The sequence below is a fragment of the Rhinolophus hipposideros genome, assembly GCF_964194185.1.
Source record: "Rhinolophus hipposideros genome assembly, chromosome: 19".
Classification (NCBI taxonomy): domain Eukaryota; kingdom Metazoa; phylum Chordata; class Mammalia; order Chiroptera; family Rhinolophidae; genus Rhinolophus; species Rhinolophus hipposideros.
Genome location: NC_138065.1, coordinates 5,890,965 through 5,907,006, shown reverse-complemented (window position 1 = coordinate 5,907,006; position 16,042 = coordinate 5,890,965). Strand labels below are relative to the sequence as shown.

At 41.1% G+C, this 16,042-nt stretch overlaps 1 protein-coding gene across 1 annotated transcript; it reads left to right on the top strand.

The window, feature by feature from the left end:
* Nucleotides 1-339: 339 nt before the first annotated feature.
* Nucleotides 340-1,299, top strand: LOC308487251 (olfactory receptor 5J3-like; the record flags this gene model as incomplete). Its single annotated transcript, XM_081025259.1, has 1 exon — nucleotides 340-1,299. One exon carries the CDS (start codon nucleotides 340-342, stop codon nucleotides 1,297-1,299), a length of 960 nt encoding a protein of 319 aa, XP_080881385.1.
* Between the last annotated feature and the right edge of the window lie 14,743 nt (nucleotides 1,300-16,042).

Here is a 16,042-nt window from a genome sequence, read left to right as displayed (position 1 = left end):
AAAAAATAAGATCCTTAACAAAAAGGGCAATGATGGGAGGTAGAAATGAGTTCATACTAAGGGAAGGGTTAGTGACTTGTTGGTTTTAACCAAGTCTCCATTTATTTTCACCCACCAATAGCCGTGTAAATTTGTGGGAGGTCCCTGGGCCTGAGCTGGCTGGATCTGCTGGATGAGAAGTTATGGTGTCTCTGAAGACACTCCTGCACACCTCCCTCCACAGTTCAGGCTGTTCTGTATCCGACAGTGTTTGACACAGCCCTGTACGTTTACATACCTGCTTGGGGTGCTCTGTGTACATTCTCACTATAGCTTCTTTGTTCTCATTGTTTTATAGCTATGATAGCATTTGAAATGAACAATCAAACAGATGTCACTGAATTCATCTTCTTGGGATTTTCCAACCACCCCAACCTACAGACATTGTTCTTCCTGATCTTCTTGGTCATTTACCTGACAACACTCCTGGGGAACATACTGATAATAACAGCCATTAGGGTCAATCCTGTCCTCCACACTCCAATGTATTATTTCCTCAGCAACCTGAGTTTCTTGGACATCTGCTATTCATCCACCACCGTTCCAGTCATGCTGGTGAACTTCTTCCAGGAGAAGAAGACCATCTGCTACGAGGGCTGCCTATCCCAGATTTTCTTCCTCGTGACATGTACTGGCACGGAGAGTGTCTTATTGGCTGCTATGGCGTATGATCGCTATGTCGCCATTTGCCAGCCTCTTCAATACCCCATCCTCATGAGTGTGAAAGTCTGTGTTTGTTTGGTGACTGGGTCCTGGCTGTGTGGGCTGGCGAATTCTATGGCGCACACAGTGCTGGCAGCCACACTCACTCTGTGTGGGCCCAACCGTATCAGCCACTTTCTCTGTGATATCCCACTGCTCCTGATGCTCTCGTGCTCAGATACCTCTCTCAACGAAGCTATGCTGCATGTATCCAGAATTGCCATTGGCCTGAGCCCTTGGCTGTTCATCACAGTGTCCTATACACTCATCATCTCGGCAATCCTTAGGATCCCCTCTGCTCAGGGCAGGAGCAAGGCCTTTTCTACCTGTGCTTCCCACCTCACTGTGGTGGTGATCTTCTTTGGAACAGCCAACGTCAACTATGGCAAGCCCAATGTGGGCTACAACCTGGACATGGACATCCTGGTCTCTGTGCTCTTCTGTGTTATGACCCCCATGTTCAACCCCATCATTTACAGCTTGAGAAACAAGGAGGTCAAGGGTGCCCTGAGGAAGCTGGCTGGAAGATGTGTATTCCCTGGCCATATTAAGGTTTAGCTCAGTGGCCTTCAAACTGTGGTGTACAACCACCTGGGAAAATTTCCAAGGTATTTGGAACATGTGTAGTTTTTGAGAGTCTATATCCAGATCCTCAATTCCTACATACCAATTTCTAAAATTGATCTTCCCAAGAACCCCTTCCTCTCCTATCTTTCTACAAGTACTCTTTCCCACTTTACAAAGTCAAGTGTCAGATAATTTGTGTTGGTTCTCAGCACCATCTCATTTCTTCTAAATTCTCTCCACATCACAGGGGCCAAAGGCCTGGAAACCTTATTTCCAAGACTCCCTTGCCAGCAGGCTTTCATTGGTGGACTAGTGCTGCAGTGATAGAAACAGACTCCTGTGGTAGAATTAGCTGATGTTTGCAGTTTCCTGTAACAGCTGTTGTTAAAGCATAAGGTCACACAAGTATGAAATGAGTGTCTCTCTATAGTGAGCGTAGAGGCTTCCATAAAAAAGGTAATATTACCTGTCCTACCCTCTCCTTTTTTTTGGCTCTTCCAGCCCTTCCAACAATTTTATTACTTATTTCCTATGTTAAATTCCTCTAGGTGGAAATACGTAATTTTTTATTTCCAATATGAACATTAACTGCTACCACATTTCTAGCAGGAGTGGTTTAGGAAACAGACCCTCAAAGATGGAAGTCTGGGATTGGATATCTGATCTGATGGAGTTTGAATGTATTGATGAAATCATAGCTAATGGGAAATGGGGAATTTGATTGTTCAGGGTGTGCGCTAACAAAACAGATGTTTAAAATTATCCACAGTCCATGTCAGAAATAAAATGTGTATTGAAAACCAAGCTTTGGAATACCAAATTACTGCTACAATTGACTTTCATGGTGGAAATGAAGATTACAAGAGCCTTTACTGACTTTTATGACTGATTGCAGTTGGAAGCTTATAGGAAGAAAAATGACAGAATCAGAATTAAAAACTCCTCACTCAAGACAAGGTCAGCTAGAAAAATCTTTTGTCTCTCAAAATTGATAAAGCTTATTATCAGAACAAAAATCTGATTCTGTGCATTGCATGATTACAAAGTATATTATAAATCCACAATTTCTCCAAGTCTTTTATGTGCTAGTTAGGGCACTGAATTAGGAATGAGTGGCACTCTGATAATTAGAATGGGAAAATGCAGTAGATTTGGACAAATCTTAGAACCTTGAACCCCTAAATATCCATTAACCTTCCTTGCCAACAGAAGCAACACCTCTGCCCCTATCTGAGGAGACCAACTTTCCCTTAGTTGAAACTCTGTAATGACCTCACCTGAGAAAACTTTCTTACAAGTAATGCTAATTCTTTTTAAAATGCTCACCCACCATCCCTCATTACCTCTAGACTCTTAATGGGGGTCCAACACCAGAATAATGCCAGGATAACAGCACAAGGTATGACCCAGGAGATTATAATGTTCACACCAAAATAAAATTTCAAGATTGTACTAATTTTTATGAATAGAAGTCTTGAGAACATGTACGACAAGGGATTCTTAGGGTCCTAGACCAAAAACGACAGAACATGTTGCTGGGTCATTTTGAATACATTCCTATAGGTCCACTTACCAGAAATTTTGGGTTCAGTGTGTTATCTTGAGCAGCTGAGAGGGCTCTAGCAGTTTCTTTGGTTGATTGACTAAAACCCACACTCAATGATGGACTACATTCAATAAAGTTGAGATGCCAGATATCCCCGGTATAATATAAAGGGTGGGATCCAAAGCTTAAGGGAAATGAGATGTTGGAATGTATTTATTTTTTATGACCCTCTCACCCTAGACTCACAAAGTACCTGAGGTGGGACCAGAGTACATTCCTTTTCTATAAGGCCTCTTGCAAAGCACATTGATAAAGGGAGAATCCTTATAATGCTTGCAGTGGCTGTCCTTGGCAGCCTGGGAGTGACACGAGGAGATGCCATCATTTCAATGGGTTTCCTTATTTCAGTGGAGATGATAGGTTCTAAAGTTCTAGAGGTCGTATGGTTGGGCAGAAATCAGAATGCTTTATCTTCAGAGATCTTTGGCAGTGGCTAAATGACCATGTTATCTCTTAACCTGAAATAAATTGGGCATCTTACTAAATTATTACCTGTTCAATATAATGTGAAAAAACCCTCAGTCTGGTGACATGCTCAGTATAGGTCAATCAGCTTTCCCCAGCTCACCCTAATACCTGCTCAGTAGACTCATGTACAAAGTAATCGTGGTGGCAAGGTTGGAGACAATACACAGACTCAACAACATTGGCTTCCCTTCATCAGGTCTTAGCTAACCCATGTTGAGTGCCCAATTTGCCAACAGTAGAAATCAACTCAGAGCCCCTGATATGGCATTATTCCCACCAGTGAAAGATTGATTATTTTAGACCACTTCCATCATGGAGAGGGCAGAGGTTTATATACTGAAAAAAACATATTCTTTTGTTAGTGCTGTCACTCATAAATTGGCAGGATGCCTATTTTGTCATAATATCATCACACATGACATTGTTTAATGACCCTGGAACTCATTTCACAGCAAAACACGTTCAGCTAAGGTCTTTTACAATGTACTCCATCCCCTACAGACAAATAGCAGTATAGAATGCTGGAAGAGCCAAATGAAGACTCAGCTAGCTAAGTTGCCAGCTGGGAAATAGGACTTTGCAGTGTTTGAATGTTGTAGACAAGATGCAATATATATTTTGAACCAGTGAGTAGTTTCTCTCATAGCCAGAAATCATGGGTCTGTAGCCAATGATGAACATGGAAATTGTTTCTTTCACTATTTACCTAATAACCACTCCTAGGACTTTTGTTTGGGGGCTTTTTTAGTAGTGTGCTCCACCTTACCAAGGAGGCATGCTCTGATAAGGACCATAGCAAAAAGCAATGATTCCATTGAAGTAGAGGCTGAGACTCCCCACTGCCCTTTGGGGTTCTGAAGTAACTGAACCAAAAGTCAAAGTAGGAAATTCCCATTTTGCCTAGGGGGTCTATTCCCTATTGTAACAAAAAGAAAGACTCCTTTTTTTTTTATGTTTGACTGCTGAAAAAGTCCAAGTCCCATTCCTTTACCTTCCCCTTTTGCCCCATTTCTAGGCATGCGTACAAGAAAGGCCATGTACTCCCTTCCTTGGTACCAGAGGGAAGCGCAAACCAGGCAACCCCCAACCTGGCCTCACCTCGTAGACACAGTAAAAGCCAAAGCTTCACTCTTTCTTCACTCTAAAAGGAATCCTCCCTAGAAATCCTTTTGGTGTTTACCATGTGAGTAATGAACTTGATTTCATACCTCACATTCATATAAGTTCGTAAAGGGATGGGTGCTGCCTGGTATCCAGCAGGAGAGGCTAGGAGTCCACAGAAAACACTTATCCTAGTGAAATCGTTTTGGTAAATGATGGTGGAGTTAATGGTTAGGTCTGGGCCCAAATGGAGTTTCTAAAGGTGCCTCAGGATTACTGCGACCAGTAAAATAAGTTAATGGAAGACTACAGTAATCTGAAAGGGAGGACTTCCACAGCTCATACCTCTTAGAACTGAAGGTTTGTGTTACTTCTTCCACTGAGACAAGAAGTAAAAGGAAAGAGTGCAAAGAATTGATAAAAGAGAAAGGAAGCTATAAATATCAACTATGGTCTCATGACATAACAGATATGCGGACGACAGCAGCCAGGCATACTTACTTCCTTTTTTGCTCTATGTGCGTGTACATACTAACGAGGTATCTTTCCCCTTTCTTTTTATTGCTATTCTTCATGAAGAGAGTTGATGGGTGTTTAATTGAATTATTTAGCCTGTTTTGATGTTTCATGTTATGTGTCAACTTGACTGGGGTCTGGGGTGCCCCAAATATGAACCTGCACGTTTTTGTGAGGGTGTTTCTTGATAAGATGGGCGATTGAATCCGTAAACTGAGTAAAGCCGTTTTGGCAAGCCTCAACCAAGTCATAGGCCTTATCTAATCAGTGTTCTATCAGTTAATGGAACAAAAAGACTAACCCTCCCTCAGTAAAAGATGATTCTTCCTGCCAGAGGGCGTGTGAACTAGGATATCACGCTTTTTCTCCTGCCTCTGAACTGAAACATTAGCTCTCCCTGAGTCTCGAGCCTGCCAGCCTTCACACTAGGACTATATCACTGTCTGGCCTTGTTCCCCGGACTCCAGACTAGAAATAAAGTAAACGCTGGGCTCCGCCTTGCAGACTCACCCTGCAGACTTTGGGACTTGCCCGCCTCCATCCTCCTCCTGATAAATCTCTTTCTGCGTAAACATCCAATTGGTTCTGTTTCTCTGCAGAACTCTAAAGCAGAGTTTGGTACAAAGTGTGTCTCTAAAGGAACAGAATTTTAAAGGTGAATTTTCTCAATCGGGTCTGGGGTTTCTTGAATTGGCCCTCTAATCTGATTGAAGTTGCTAATGACTGTATAGTAGTAAAGAGAACACGGGTCTGTGACGTGATCCTAACAAACCACTTACAAGAAGCAAGGATTTAGGTGACGGGTGTATAGGATACTTTCAAACACTTTTGTCACGCTAATGAGTATCCTGAGATGGGCTGGTGTTTCCCAATGGCACTGGACAAAGTAGGGAAAGAAAAGGATGAGATCAAGAACTCGAATTCCCAGCTCAGGTGCCGCCTAAATAACCTAAAAGCACGTGTGTGGCCTGAAGGAGACCCTGATCTCCTGTAGCCAGCAGGGCTGAGAGATCCCTGCAAAATCAAACCCAGAATCTCATCCTGGGACCAGCTGAATTCCAAATTGGACTCTCAGCCTCACAGGGTCTACTGTGAAAGTGAGGGCGTGGCTTGGGAAGAAATGGGATCCTGAAAGTTGGAATGGGGGGTGGTAGGAAGACCCTGATGAAGCTGGGGACGTGGATTTCCTAAATTCGGATGGGTCTTCTTTGCCATTGGGAGCAGCCTCTCCACTCCCAGAAGTGACCTCCCCCCCCATCCCTTAGGGGACCTTCCCTGAAGCATTTGCCCTGCAAGACAATACTGATTGTCCTCAGAACCCAGCCCCACCACCTCACTTTGCTTCTAGATCTATAACTACACTCAAGTCCTCATAAAGGTGAGGTTCAAAGGTGGAGGTGCACCTCAGGTGGAGGTGTACTACCCTCCAAAAGAATGACTTGAGTTTTCTGATTTATATAGACAGAAATGGGGAGGGGTGGGAGGGAACCACAGTGAAAGGAATATAAAATGGTATCAGGCCAAATTTATTGATAATGAGCTCAATGAGCATAGGTTCTGCATTTAATGTTGCCCCTTGAGAAGTTCCAAAGGGCTCCAACAGTTTGTTTGGTTCTTGGTTGAAACATGGATCAAAAGGTGGCCCCGAAGTGAGCGAAGTTAGAAATACCAGGCCTGCCTTGATTTAATGTAGAGGAAGGGATTCGGGGGCTTAGGGAGATCGGAATGTTAGAGTGGGGTTGTCATTTAAAACCTACTCACCCACCCTGGAGGGAGCCAGAAGCTACACCTGTTGCCATGACTGTGCGAAATCAATTGTGAGGGAGACCCAGCATCCTTGAAGAGTTCTGTGGTCCCTCTTCTTTGTAGGCCTGACCTTACAGGGGGAGCTGCAGTCACTGAACTGGGAAACCTAAACACAATGGGAATAAGTGTATCCCAGGTGACAGGGACCAAGTGGTGGCACTCAACCTCCAAAGGCAAAGTGGGTGTGGTTGCCATACCATAATGGAATAGAGTCAAAGCAGCAGGACAGTCTGACTGGCACAGATCTATGCCACCGGCTAATTGATCATGGTTTTCCTAGAAGTGAAATAGATAGGAAGCCTATTCAGTTCTTACTTGATATGGACAAGCAGAAAAGTTCTAGGTCAAGTGAACATAAGTCTAACCTGAATCATACAATTAGAGAGTCACACCCCTCAATCAATTCCCAGACTTGAGCCAGACCCAGAACCCCTTGACTGTAGGGGGATCCAGGTCTCCTTGAGGAAGGACCTTGGTACACCCAAAATTACACTGTTGGTCTTTCTCCCATCCTTCCCCAAAGAGACCTGTGGCATTTTACCAGGGCAACTGAGCCCTGGGGAAAATGAAATAATCAGACCTTTTGGAGACTTCTAAACACTGGCTCTGAACTGACACTAATTTCAGGAGACCCAAAGCATCCTTGCGGCCCCAAGTCAGAGCAGGGACTTGAGGAGTCAGGCATTTAATGTACTTTTAACTCGGGTCTGTCTTATAGTAGGCCTAAGGGGTCTCCCAAGTCCATCCTGTGGTTATTTCCCAGTTCTGAAATGCGTAATTAAAATAGACATACTCAGCAGCTACGAAAATTCTCACATGGGTTCTCTTACCTGTGAAGTCAGGGCTATTATGGTGGGACAGACCAAGTGGAATCCACTAGAACTGCCTCTACTGAAGAAAATAGTAACCCACAAGCTGTATTGCATTCCTGGAGGGATTGCAGAAATTAGTGCTTGAAAAATGCAGGAGAGGTGATTCCCACCACATTCCCTTCCAACTCACCTCCCGTGCAGAAGGCAGCTGGATCTTAGAGAATGACAGTGGATCATCTTACCTTAGACAGGTGGTGATTCTAATTGCAGTGGTTGTACCAGATGTGGGCTCCTCGCTTGAACAAATTAACACATCCCCTGGTATCTGGTATGTAGCTATTGATGTAGCAAGTGCGTTTTTCTTTACATCTATTAATAAAGACCACCAGAAGCATTCTGCTTTCAGCAGGCAAGGCTGAAACACACCTTTCAGCAACACACCTTTACTATCCCACCTCAGAGGTGTATCAACTCTCTAGACCTATGTCAATTGTTTAGTTTGTAAGGATCTTAATGGCCTTTCTCTTCCACAAAATATCACACTAATCTATTATATTGATGCTGTTGGACCTGCTGAGCAAGAAACAACAACTATTCTAGACTTGTTGGTAAGACATTTGTGTGTCAGAGCGTGGGAAATAAATGCAACAAAAATTCAGGGGCCTTCTGCCTTAGTGAGATTTCCAGGGGTCCAATGGGGTGAGGCATCCCTTCTAAGATGAAGGGTACATTGTTGTGTCTTATTCTGCCTATAACAAAAAAAAAGAGGCACAAAGTCCTGTGGGCTTCTTTGGATTTGGGAGGCAACATATTTCTGATTTGGGTGTGTTACTTGGGCCCATTTAGGGAATGATCTGAAAAGTTACTCATTTTGAGTGGCTCCCAGAACAAAGTTCTGTAACACATCCACGCTGTCACGCAAGCTGCTCTCCTGAGTGGGCCACATATGACCCAGCGGGTCCAATGGCGTTGACGTGTCAGTGACAGATAGGGCTGCTGTCTGGAGCCTTTGCCGGGACAAGAACAACCATGCATAATTCCTTCCTTTTTTGCTCTCTGTATGGATATATATAACTAGGTACTTTCTCCCATTGTCTCTTGCTATTCTGTGTAAAGAGTGTTGGTTGGTAGTTAATTATTTAGCCTTCGTTACAGGATATCTAGAATGAATTGTGATTAAACTAGAAAAAGAAATCACCCAGAGAAGTACATGACTGGCAATTATCCAAGCCTACTGCCTTCCCTTGGACCTAGAGGCATAACTTGGCCCTGAAGAGCTGCTGGTTCTCTCTGTTTCTTTTTCTACAATCCAGAGGCAATTGGTATTAAGACCAAATCATGGGCAATGGCAAGCAGGACGTCAGGGGAAATGTGAACCACGGGGAGCTGCGGAGAAGACAGAAGGCATAGCATTTGGGAAAGCAGTTTTAATCAGAACAAGGGTTGGGACTGAGAAAGTAATGCATTGGTAGAACCATAGCTATGGGTACCAAAGTACAGATCAGTCTATGTTGGAGAGACAAAGAAAAGGAAAGGTGTGATATGGAGTCTAAGAACAAGGTTGGTGTCCAAAGATTCCAGCTCAAGTGGAGGGAAAGGTCCATGTGTGGAATCTAAGTGAGTAGTTGGGCTGTAGTTAGTGTTCTGAAATCTGGGCAGAGCAGCCAAATAAGCTATGGGTTCAATAAACAGAAATGAGAGGCTTGTTTGCACGTAGAGTCAATAGGGAGAACACGAAGGGTGCTCAGACTGGCCATCAGAGAACACGAAAGAAGCAGAGTCCAGAAAAGCAGGAAATAGTAACTTGGGATTCAGAGTCACACAGTAGTGTAACAAACAATATGTCTATGAGATTCTCAGGTGCAGGACTGTGTCTTCTCATTTCTAGCATTCCAGTGCCTAAAATGGGTCTGACATAAGACAGGTACTCAAGTGCATGCTGTTGAATGAGTGGACATTCATGGACATTCAGATAAAGGTTGTGTGTTCCTAGGCTTAGAGGAAGCCTTTATTTGTGTGGCTGTCTAAGGGTTCTTAGAGGTATACAGGCTCTCCGGAAAGAGGCAGGACTCTGCAGATGACTAAAGTTGGGGACCGTAGCCTGGGGGTGGACTGACTTTAGTCCACTGAAGGGGACTCACTGTCTGTACCCAATAGTCAGACACGTAATGGTTAAGATGGAGAAGCAATAGAGTAAGGGAGAAAGTTTGCACAGACTAGGAAAATAGTCACAAGATGGTGACAAGGCACATAGCCTGACCGAGAATGTACTAATTAGCTTCAGTAAGCAACCATTCTGGAAAAGTCTAATTTGAAACCTAAGTTAAGAAGAGTGGCCTATTTTTACAATCTAATTTTTTCTCTGAGCACAGAAAGAGGACTCCAGGGGTGCTGAGATGGAGAGCTACATCTGTCCACTGGGTGCTCAGGATGACCAAAACTCAAGAAAATTCCCGTTATGTCCAGAGTAAGGGTTTGTCAGAGGTCCTGGAAATAACAGATCAGAGGAAGATTTAAAGGCAGTATTAGGAACACATGGCCCCAGGGGTTGGTTCTCTACTGCTCCTCAGAAGTAATTGATTTGAACTACTCAGAAGCAACATGAAATTCTCAAACTCTTCACAATACCATATTTACATTGCATAAACATGTAAGTATGACAATAAAAGCTTAAGGTTAGTAGAAACTGGACGAGTCATCTCAACAGATGTGGTGTCCAGCCCCTGCTTGAGACTCTCCAGTGATAAGGAGCTCATTACTTCCTAAAAGTTGTAAAATGCTGGCTCAGTTTAAATGAGTGAAACAAGGAATTGAAAAGCAGAAAAACAAATGCAACGGCAACAACAATAACAAAAAACAAATTAAAAAACAAAACCTCTGTGCCAACTTATATGTGCTTCAATTAAACATGAGGATGAGGAGATTATTACAATTCAATAAGAATTTGTCAACTTCTGCAAATAGTGCTAATCACACAAGAGAGTCACTGGGAAAACTTATGGATTTACAAATAAAACAACTTGTGAATAGGAATCTGAGCTGACATTAACATGGAAAGAAAGTTTAACCCCCTCAGCTTACTCAAAAGATACTTCGTATTTTGGCAAAGCAAATTATTTATTTCTTACTTAAGGCCTCTTGGTTTATTGGGTTTTCACCATTTAAATTCAGTTATAGGAATTGTTTAATTTTAAGTTTGGTGTCAAGTTCCTATTTAATTATAAATACTTTAAGGTCCTTGAGGCTCAGAGATTTGGAATTTTTAATGAAAGTTGTGCCTGCCTATTAATCCTATGTCTTGAATTCTTAGAGTAAAGAATAAGTATGCCTTATTTTGTATTTATGTTTTGTGTATCATTTTATAACGAGATCATGTAAGGTATTATTATTAACGTTGTTATAGCTACTTAATCCCTCTATGTCTTGAATTCCTCCTTTATAAAATGAGGATAATGATAGTTCTACCTCATAGCTGTTGTTAGGATTAAGTAGCTAATACAGGTAAAGCAGTTAGAACAAATCCTGGCACCTAGAAAGTGCTCAGTAAGTGTTATGTACTATTAATACTATTCAATACGTATCTACATTCACACCACAACTTAAGTATCCTACTTGAATTCAGGCATGTGAAAATGTTGTATATTTCAAATTAATAGCATAGGTTTTGTTTGCTTGTGAATTTGTTGGTTTATAATGAACTCAATCCAGTTGTGACAGAGAATACATAGCATTGTATTGACACTGCAACCAGGTTTATTTTTCAGTTTTTTATTCAATTTATTGGGGGTGACATTGGTTAGTAAAATTACATAGGTTTCAAGTGTACAATTCTGTAATACATCATCTGTCTATTGCATTGTGTGTTCACCACCCAGCGCCAGATCTTTCATCACCATATATTTGATCCCCTTTTCCCTCTTCGGCCATCCCCGCCCCCTTACCGTGTGGTAACCACTAAACTGTTGTCTGTGTCTATGAGTTTTAGTTTGTTTATCTTGTTCATTTATTGTTCTCAGTTTTATATGCCACACATGAGTGAAGTCATATGGTTTTTGACTTTTTCTGTCTGACTTACTTCACTTAGCATAATAATCTCAAGATCCATCCATGTTGTTGCAAATGGCAGTATTTCATCTTTTCTTATGGCCGAGTAGTATTCCATTGGATATATATATATAGATAGATAGATAGATATATAGATAGATAGATATAGATATAGATATATGGAGATGTGTGTGTGTGTGTGTGTGTGTGTGTGTGTCTCCACATCTTCTTTATCCAATCATCTATCTAAGGACACTTTGGCAACCGGTTTATATCCCAATCCTGACACATTAGCTAAGTGAATTTGGGCACCTTATTGGCTTTCTATGTGTCTCATTTTTTCACTTGTAAAATGGGGGTCATAATATTAACTATCTCCTAGGGTTGTTGTAAAGAATAACTGAATTAATATATATAGAACATTTAGAATAGTGATCTGTATATAAGAGTTTACTACTCTTATTACTAGGTCTACTGTTATTCTTCAGGGCTCATCTCCAAGCAAATAGGAGTCACATTCCAAGACATATAAAACAAGCAGTGCGACCAATTCCAAAAGACAACTAACTTTGACGCCTAAAAATTTATGTCCTTTTTGTTAGTTTGGTTATGTAAGAACTAGGCAAGTGTCTCTCAGAGTAACTGAGAGACAGCGTAACTGAAGAGTGTCCTTCCATAAGGGAAACTTCTTTTCTTTCTGTAACTATACCTAGATCAGTTGGGTTATTCAGGTAGAATTTTCTATGTCACGAGATAAAGTAATATACCAGCTACCAAGGTAGGAAGAATTTGAGGTTCATCTACAGAGATGATAAAGACCACAAAAAAGCTGTGCCTTCATTACAGAGGGATTTGTTGCAAGTACGCACTGATTCCTAACCCATTTCAAACATGGATTTACTGAAAAATCAGTGCCTAAGACTTGGGGATTTCAGTGCCTGCAGCCGCTCTGGAGAGTGAAATAGGCATCTGGGTGGCCATGGCAGATCCATCCTTGACAAATATTTTAAACGTGTGAGGATCCCATCCCCAGCTTCCTTTTTCTCCTTCTGACTACTCTTCCTGGCACATTTCACACACAGCCATGACTTCAGCTTCCACTTTCATGCCAATAATTCTTCAACTGCTAGCTTCTGCCCTTCTCCTGAGAACCAAGCCTATATTGCTGACTGGGCACTTTCTCATGGATGTCCATACCACCTTAAACTCCAAAATGATTTCGTTGTCTTCATTCCAAAACCCTTTCCTTCTCCATGATTCCCTTCATCAGTTAATGACATCCCCTTACTCCTGGACTGTCCAAATTGACTCAGCAAATCCACACCCACTCACGGGCTCCAGGCTGCTCTAACAATGGCTCCCACGCTGTGAACTATTGTTTCAGGGGCTCTCTCCAAGCTCCAAAACCTCTATCTTCACATTTCAGACTATTCCTTTCAAATATAGTTCCAGGTCTGACTGCTCTGTAGATCTCAATGAGGAATTTTGAACCTCAGAATCCATTGACCACTACGAAAAGTCAATGGGTTTCATGATTCTGAAATTCCCTCTTGAAATTATGTACAAAATTCCATGAATGTAGCTAAGTTTATTTTTCTTAGTCCTTGGATATCATCAGGCATCAGAGCAGATCATGATCCAACAAATGTTTCCTTCCAGATATCCTGTTTCCCATTTTCCCTTTTTGGCAATACAAATTCTCAGGCCCTACCCAGGCCTACTGGATCAGAAATTCTGGGCATGGGCCCAGAAGCCTATTTTAACAAGCCTTCCAGGTGATTCTGATGTACAGGCAAGTTTGAGGACCACAGGTATAGAGAATGGGGGGCCCCCGAAGTGCTTCAAGTTGAAAGGGGGACAGAATCCACTTTGAGTTGTAAAAAGATTATGCAGCTGGGTGGTAGCGTCCTCAGAATGGCTTCCGTTTTCATATTGCTCAGAATGCATAAGTGCTATTATTCAAGTGCCACGCAACGTTATATTAAGAGACTGAAGATATTCATCTGTTTCTGCTGTTATTCAGAGAAATGAGTTTGAGGTAACTTTTAATGAACATTCAGTTAGCAGGAGAGCTGGTGAGGACACACATGGGAAAGATGGATCTGAGGAAAATATTGTATCTTCAGAGATTGTTGCATGGACTAAGAATCAAATTTAATCCTTCCAAAAAAAAGTATGAGGTAGATGCTACAATCTTTATCTTTTAGATGGATAAAGTGAGACTTAGAGAGGACAGATTACTTCTCTGGAATCACAGTGTGGCAAAACCAGGATTTAAACCTACCTGGTACCAAAGTTTGCTCTTTCTACTACAGTTTACTGTCTCCAAACCTAGAACAGATGCACTGGAAAAGAACCCAGCATTGGTTCAAAGTTTAAATGAATAAACTAACAGAAAGTTGGTAATCATTTTGATTACTCCCTTAGAAAATAAATTATTTGACAGAGGATAAGTCCTGGTTTAATAAGTTTATATCAATGAAGAGACATATTAAAGAAATTGTCCTAAAACTAATGGGTTGATTAAAATTTCCAAATACTTATAAACTCTGAAAAGAGAAAAAAATCTTATTAAGAAAGATAAAATCTACACAAAAGAAAAAATACTTCCCTCAAAAACAAATTCTCAAGAAACCTATTAAAAAACACAGAACCTAAACATTTATTTTGAAGAAATTAGCAAAGAATGTGTGTGTAAAAGATATTCATCATAGTACTTGTATAGTGGCAAAATCATGAAAGCAACCTAAATGTTCAACAATAGGAGATTAATTAAATACAGTTTTATGTGTACTTCAACATAATGGAATGTCATGCAGCCATTGGAAATTGTATATTTAAATGTATTCGAAGTTAAGGAAAAACGTTTGTGCAATGATATTAGTTTAAAAAAAAGATACAAAATTGAGTATAAACTAAGATTTCTATTTTGTGAAAATATAGATACATATACAGATATAGAGAGACACAGAGAAAGAGAATGGGTGAGGGGAGACAGGGAGAGGAAAAGAGAATGAGAATAGAAAGAATTACATTGAAATGAAACATTGATTCTGTGGGTGTTAGGCATCCATTTTTGTATTGTTTTTATCCATAAACATCTATTGTATTCAAAATAAAAAGACATTTACATAAATAAATTAAGTAGTATAGTGAAGACAGTGCTAGGAGGGAGACTTATGCATAGTTAATGGGAAATGAGCTCACTTTGACGCAAGGCTTACGCAGGTTTGGACCAAGTCTGCATTCTGTCTTACCCTCTGGCAGCCACAGAAGCCCGCAGAAGTGGAAAGTGCCTGGGCTCGAGCTGACAAGGTCTGTCTAGTGAGGCACGGTGGTGGTCTCCCTGAAGGCAGCCCCTCACACTCTCCTCCACAGTGCAGGTTGCTTTGAACCAAGATCATTTGACACAACCCACAAGTTTCTAAGACCATCTGGGTGCTCTCTGTGAGTTTTCCTTATGGTTTCTTTTTTCTCATTGTTTTGTAGCTGTGACTCCATTTGAAATGAACAATCAAACAGATGTCATTGAATTCATGCTCTTGGGATTTTCTAACCTTCCAACCTATAGACATTGGTCTTCCTGGTCCTTTTGGCTATTTACCTGGCCGGTCTCCTGGGTAACGTGCGGATAGTAATGGCCATTGGTCCTGCTCCCCCATACTCTAATGCATTATTTCCTCATCAGTCTGAACTTATTGGACATCTGCTACGTGTCCACTACTGACTGGGTCTGCACTGAACATTCTGCGTACATAAAGCCAACATCTGCTTGACCTTCTCTCATCTTCCAGAGTTAGATAGTTACAAATAAAACTTAGAAATCTATACATGCCCTACCTGAGGGAGTGTCCAGTTTTAGTACTTTAACCACCCACCACTTAAAAGTGCTTTATTCATTCTCATAACTTTAAAACCCCTATGTCTACAACTCTCAAATTTATATCTCTGATCTGTACATCTCTCCTGAGCTGGAGACTTACAGGTTTGACTGCCTACTTGATGTCTCCTCTTAGATGTCTAATGGGCAACACAAACTCACTATGTTCCAAATAAAGGTTTTGATTCCCCTCTGCCCTTTATCTGATCCTCTATTCATCTTCCATCAGTCACTCAAGTCCGAAACCTCATTGAGCACATAAGCTATGAGTAAATTATTTCACTTACCCTACCACAAACCTGGGCCTAGCCACTGACAGTCTTTATAGTTACCTTCTATTATATATGATATGTCTTTATAATATCTAATTATACCCCACATATATAATAGTGTATAAGTAAATTACATGCATAATCAGTTTATATATAATTATTATATATTTACTTATAAATATATAGTATATTAATATAATATTTAGATATTTAGAAATATATTCATACA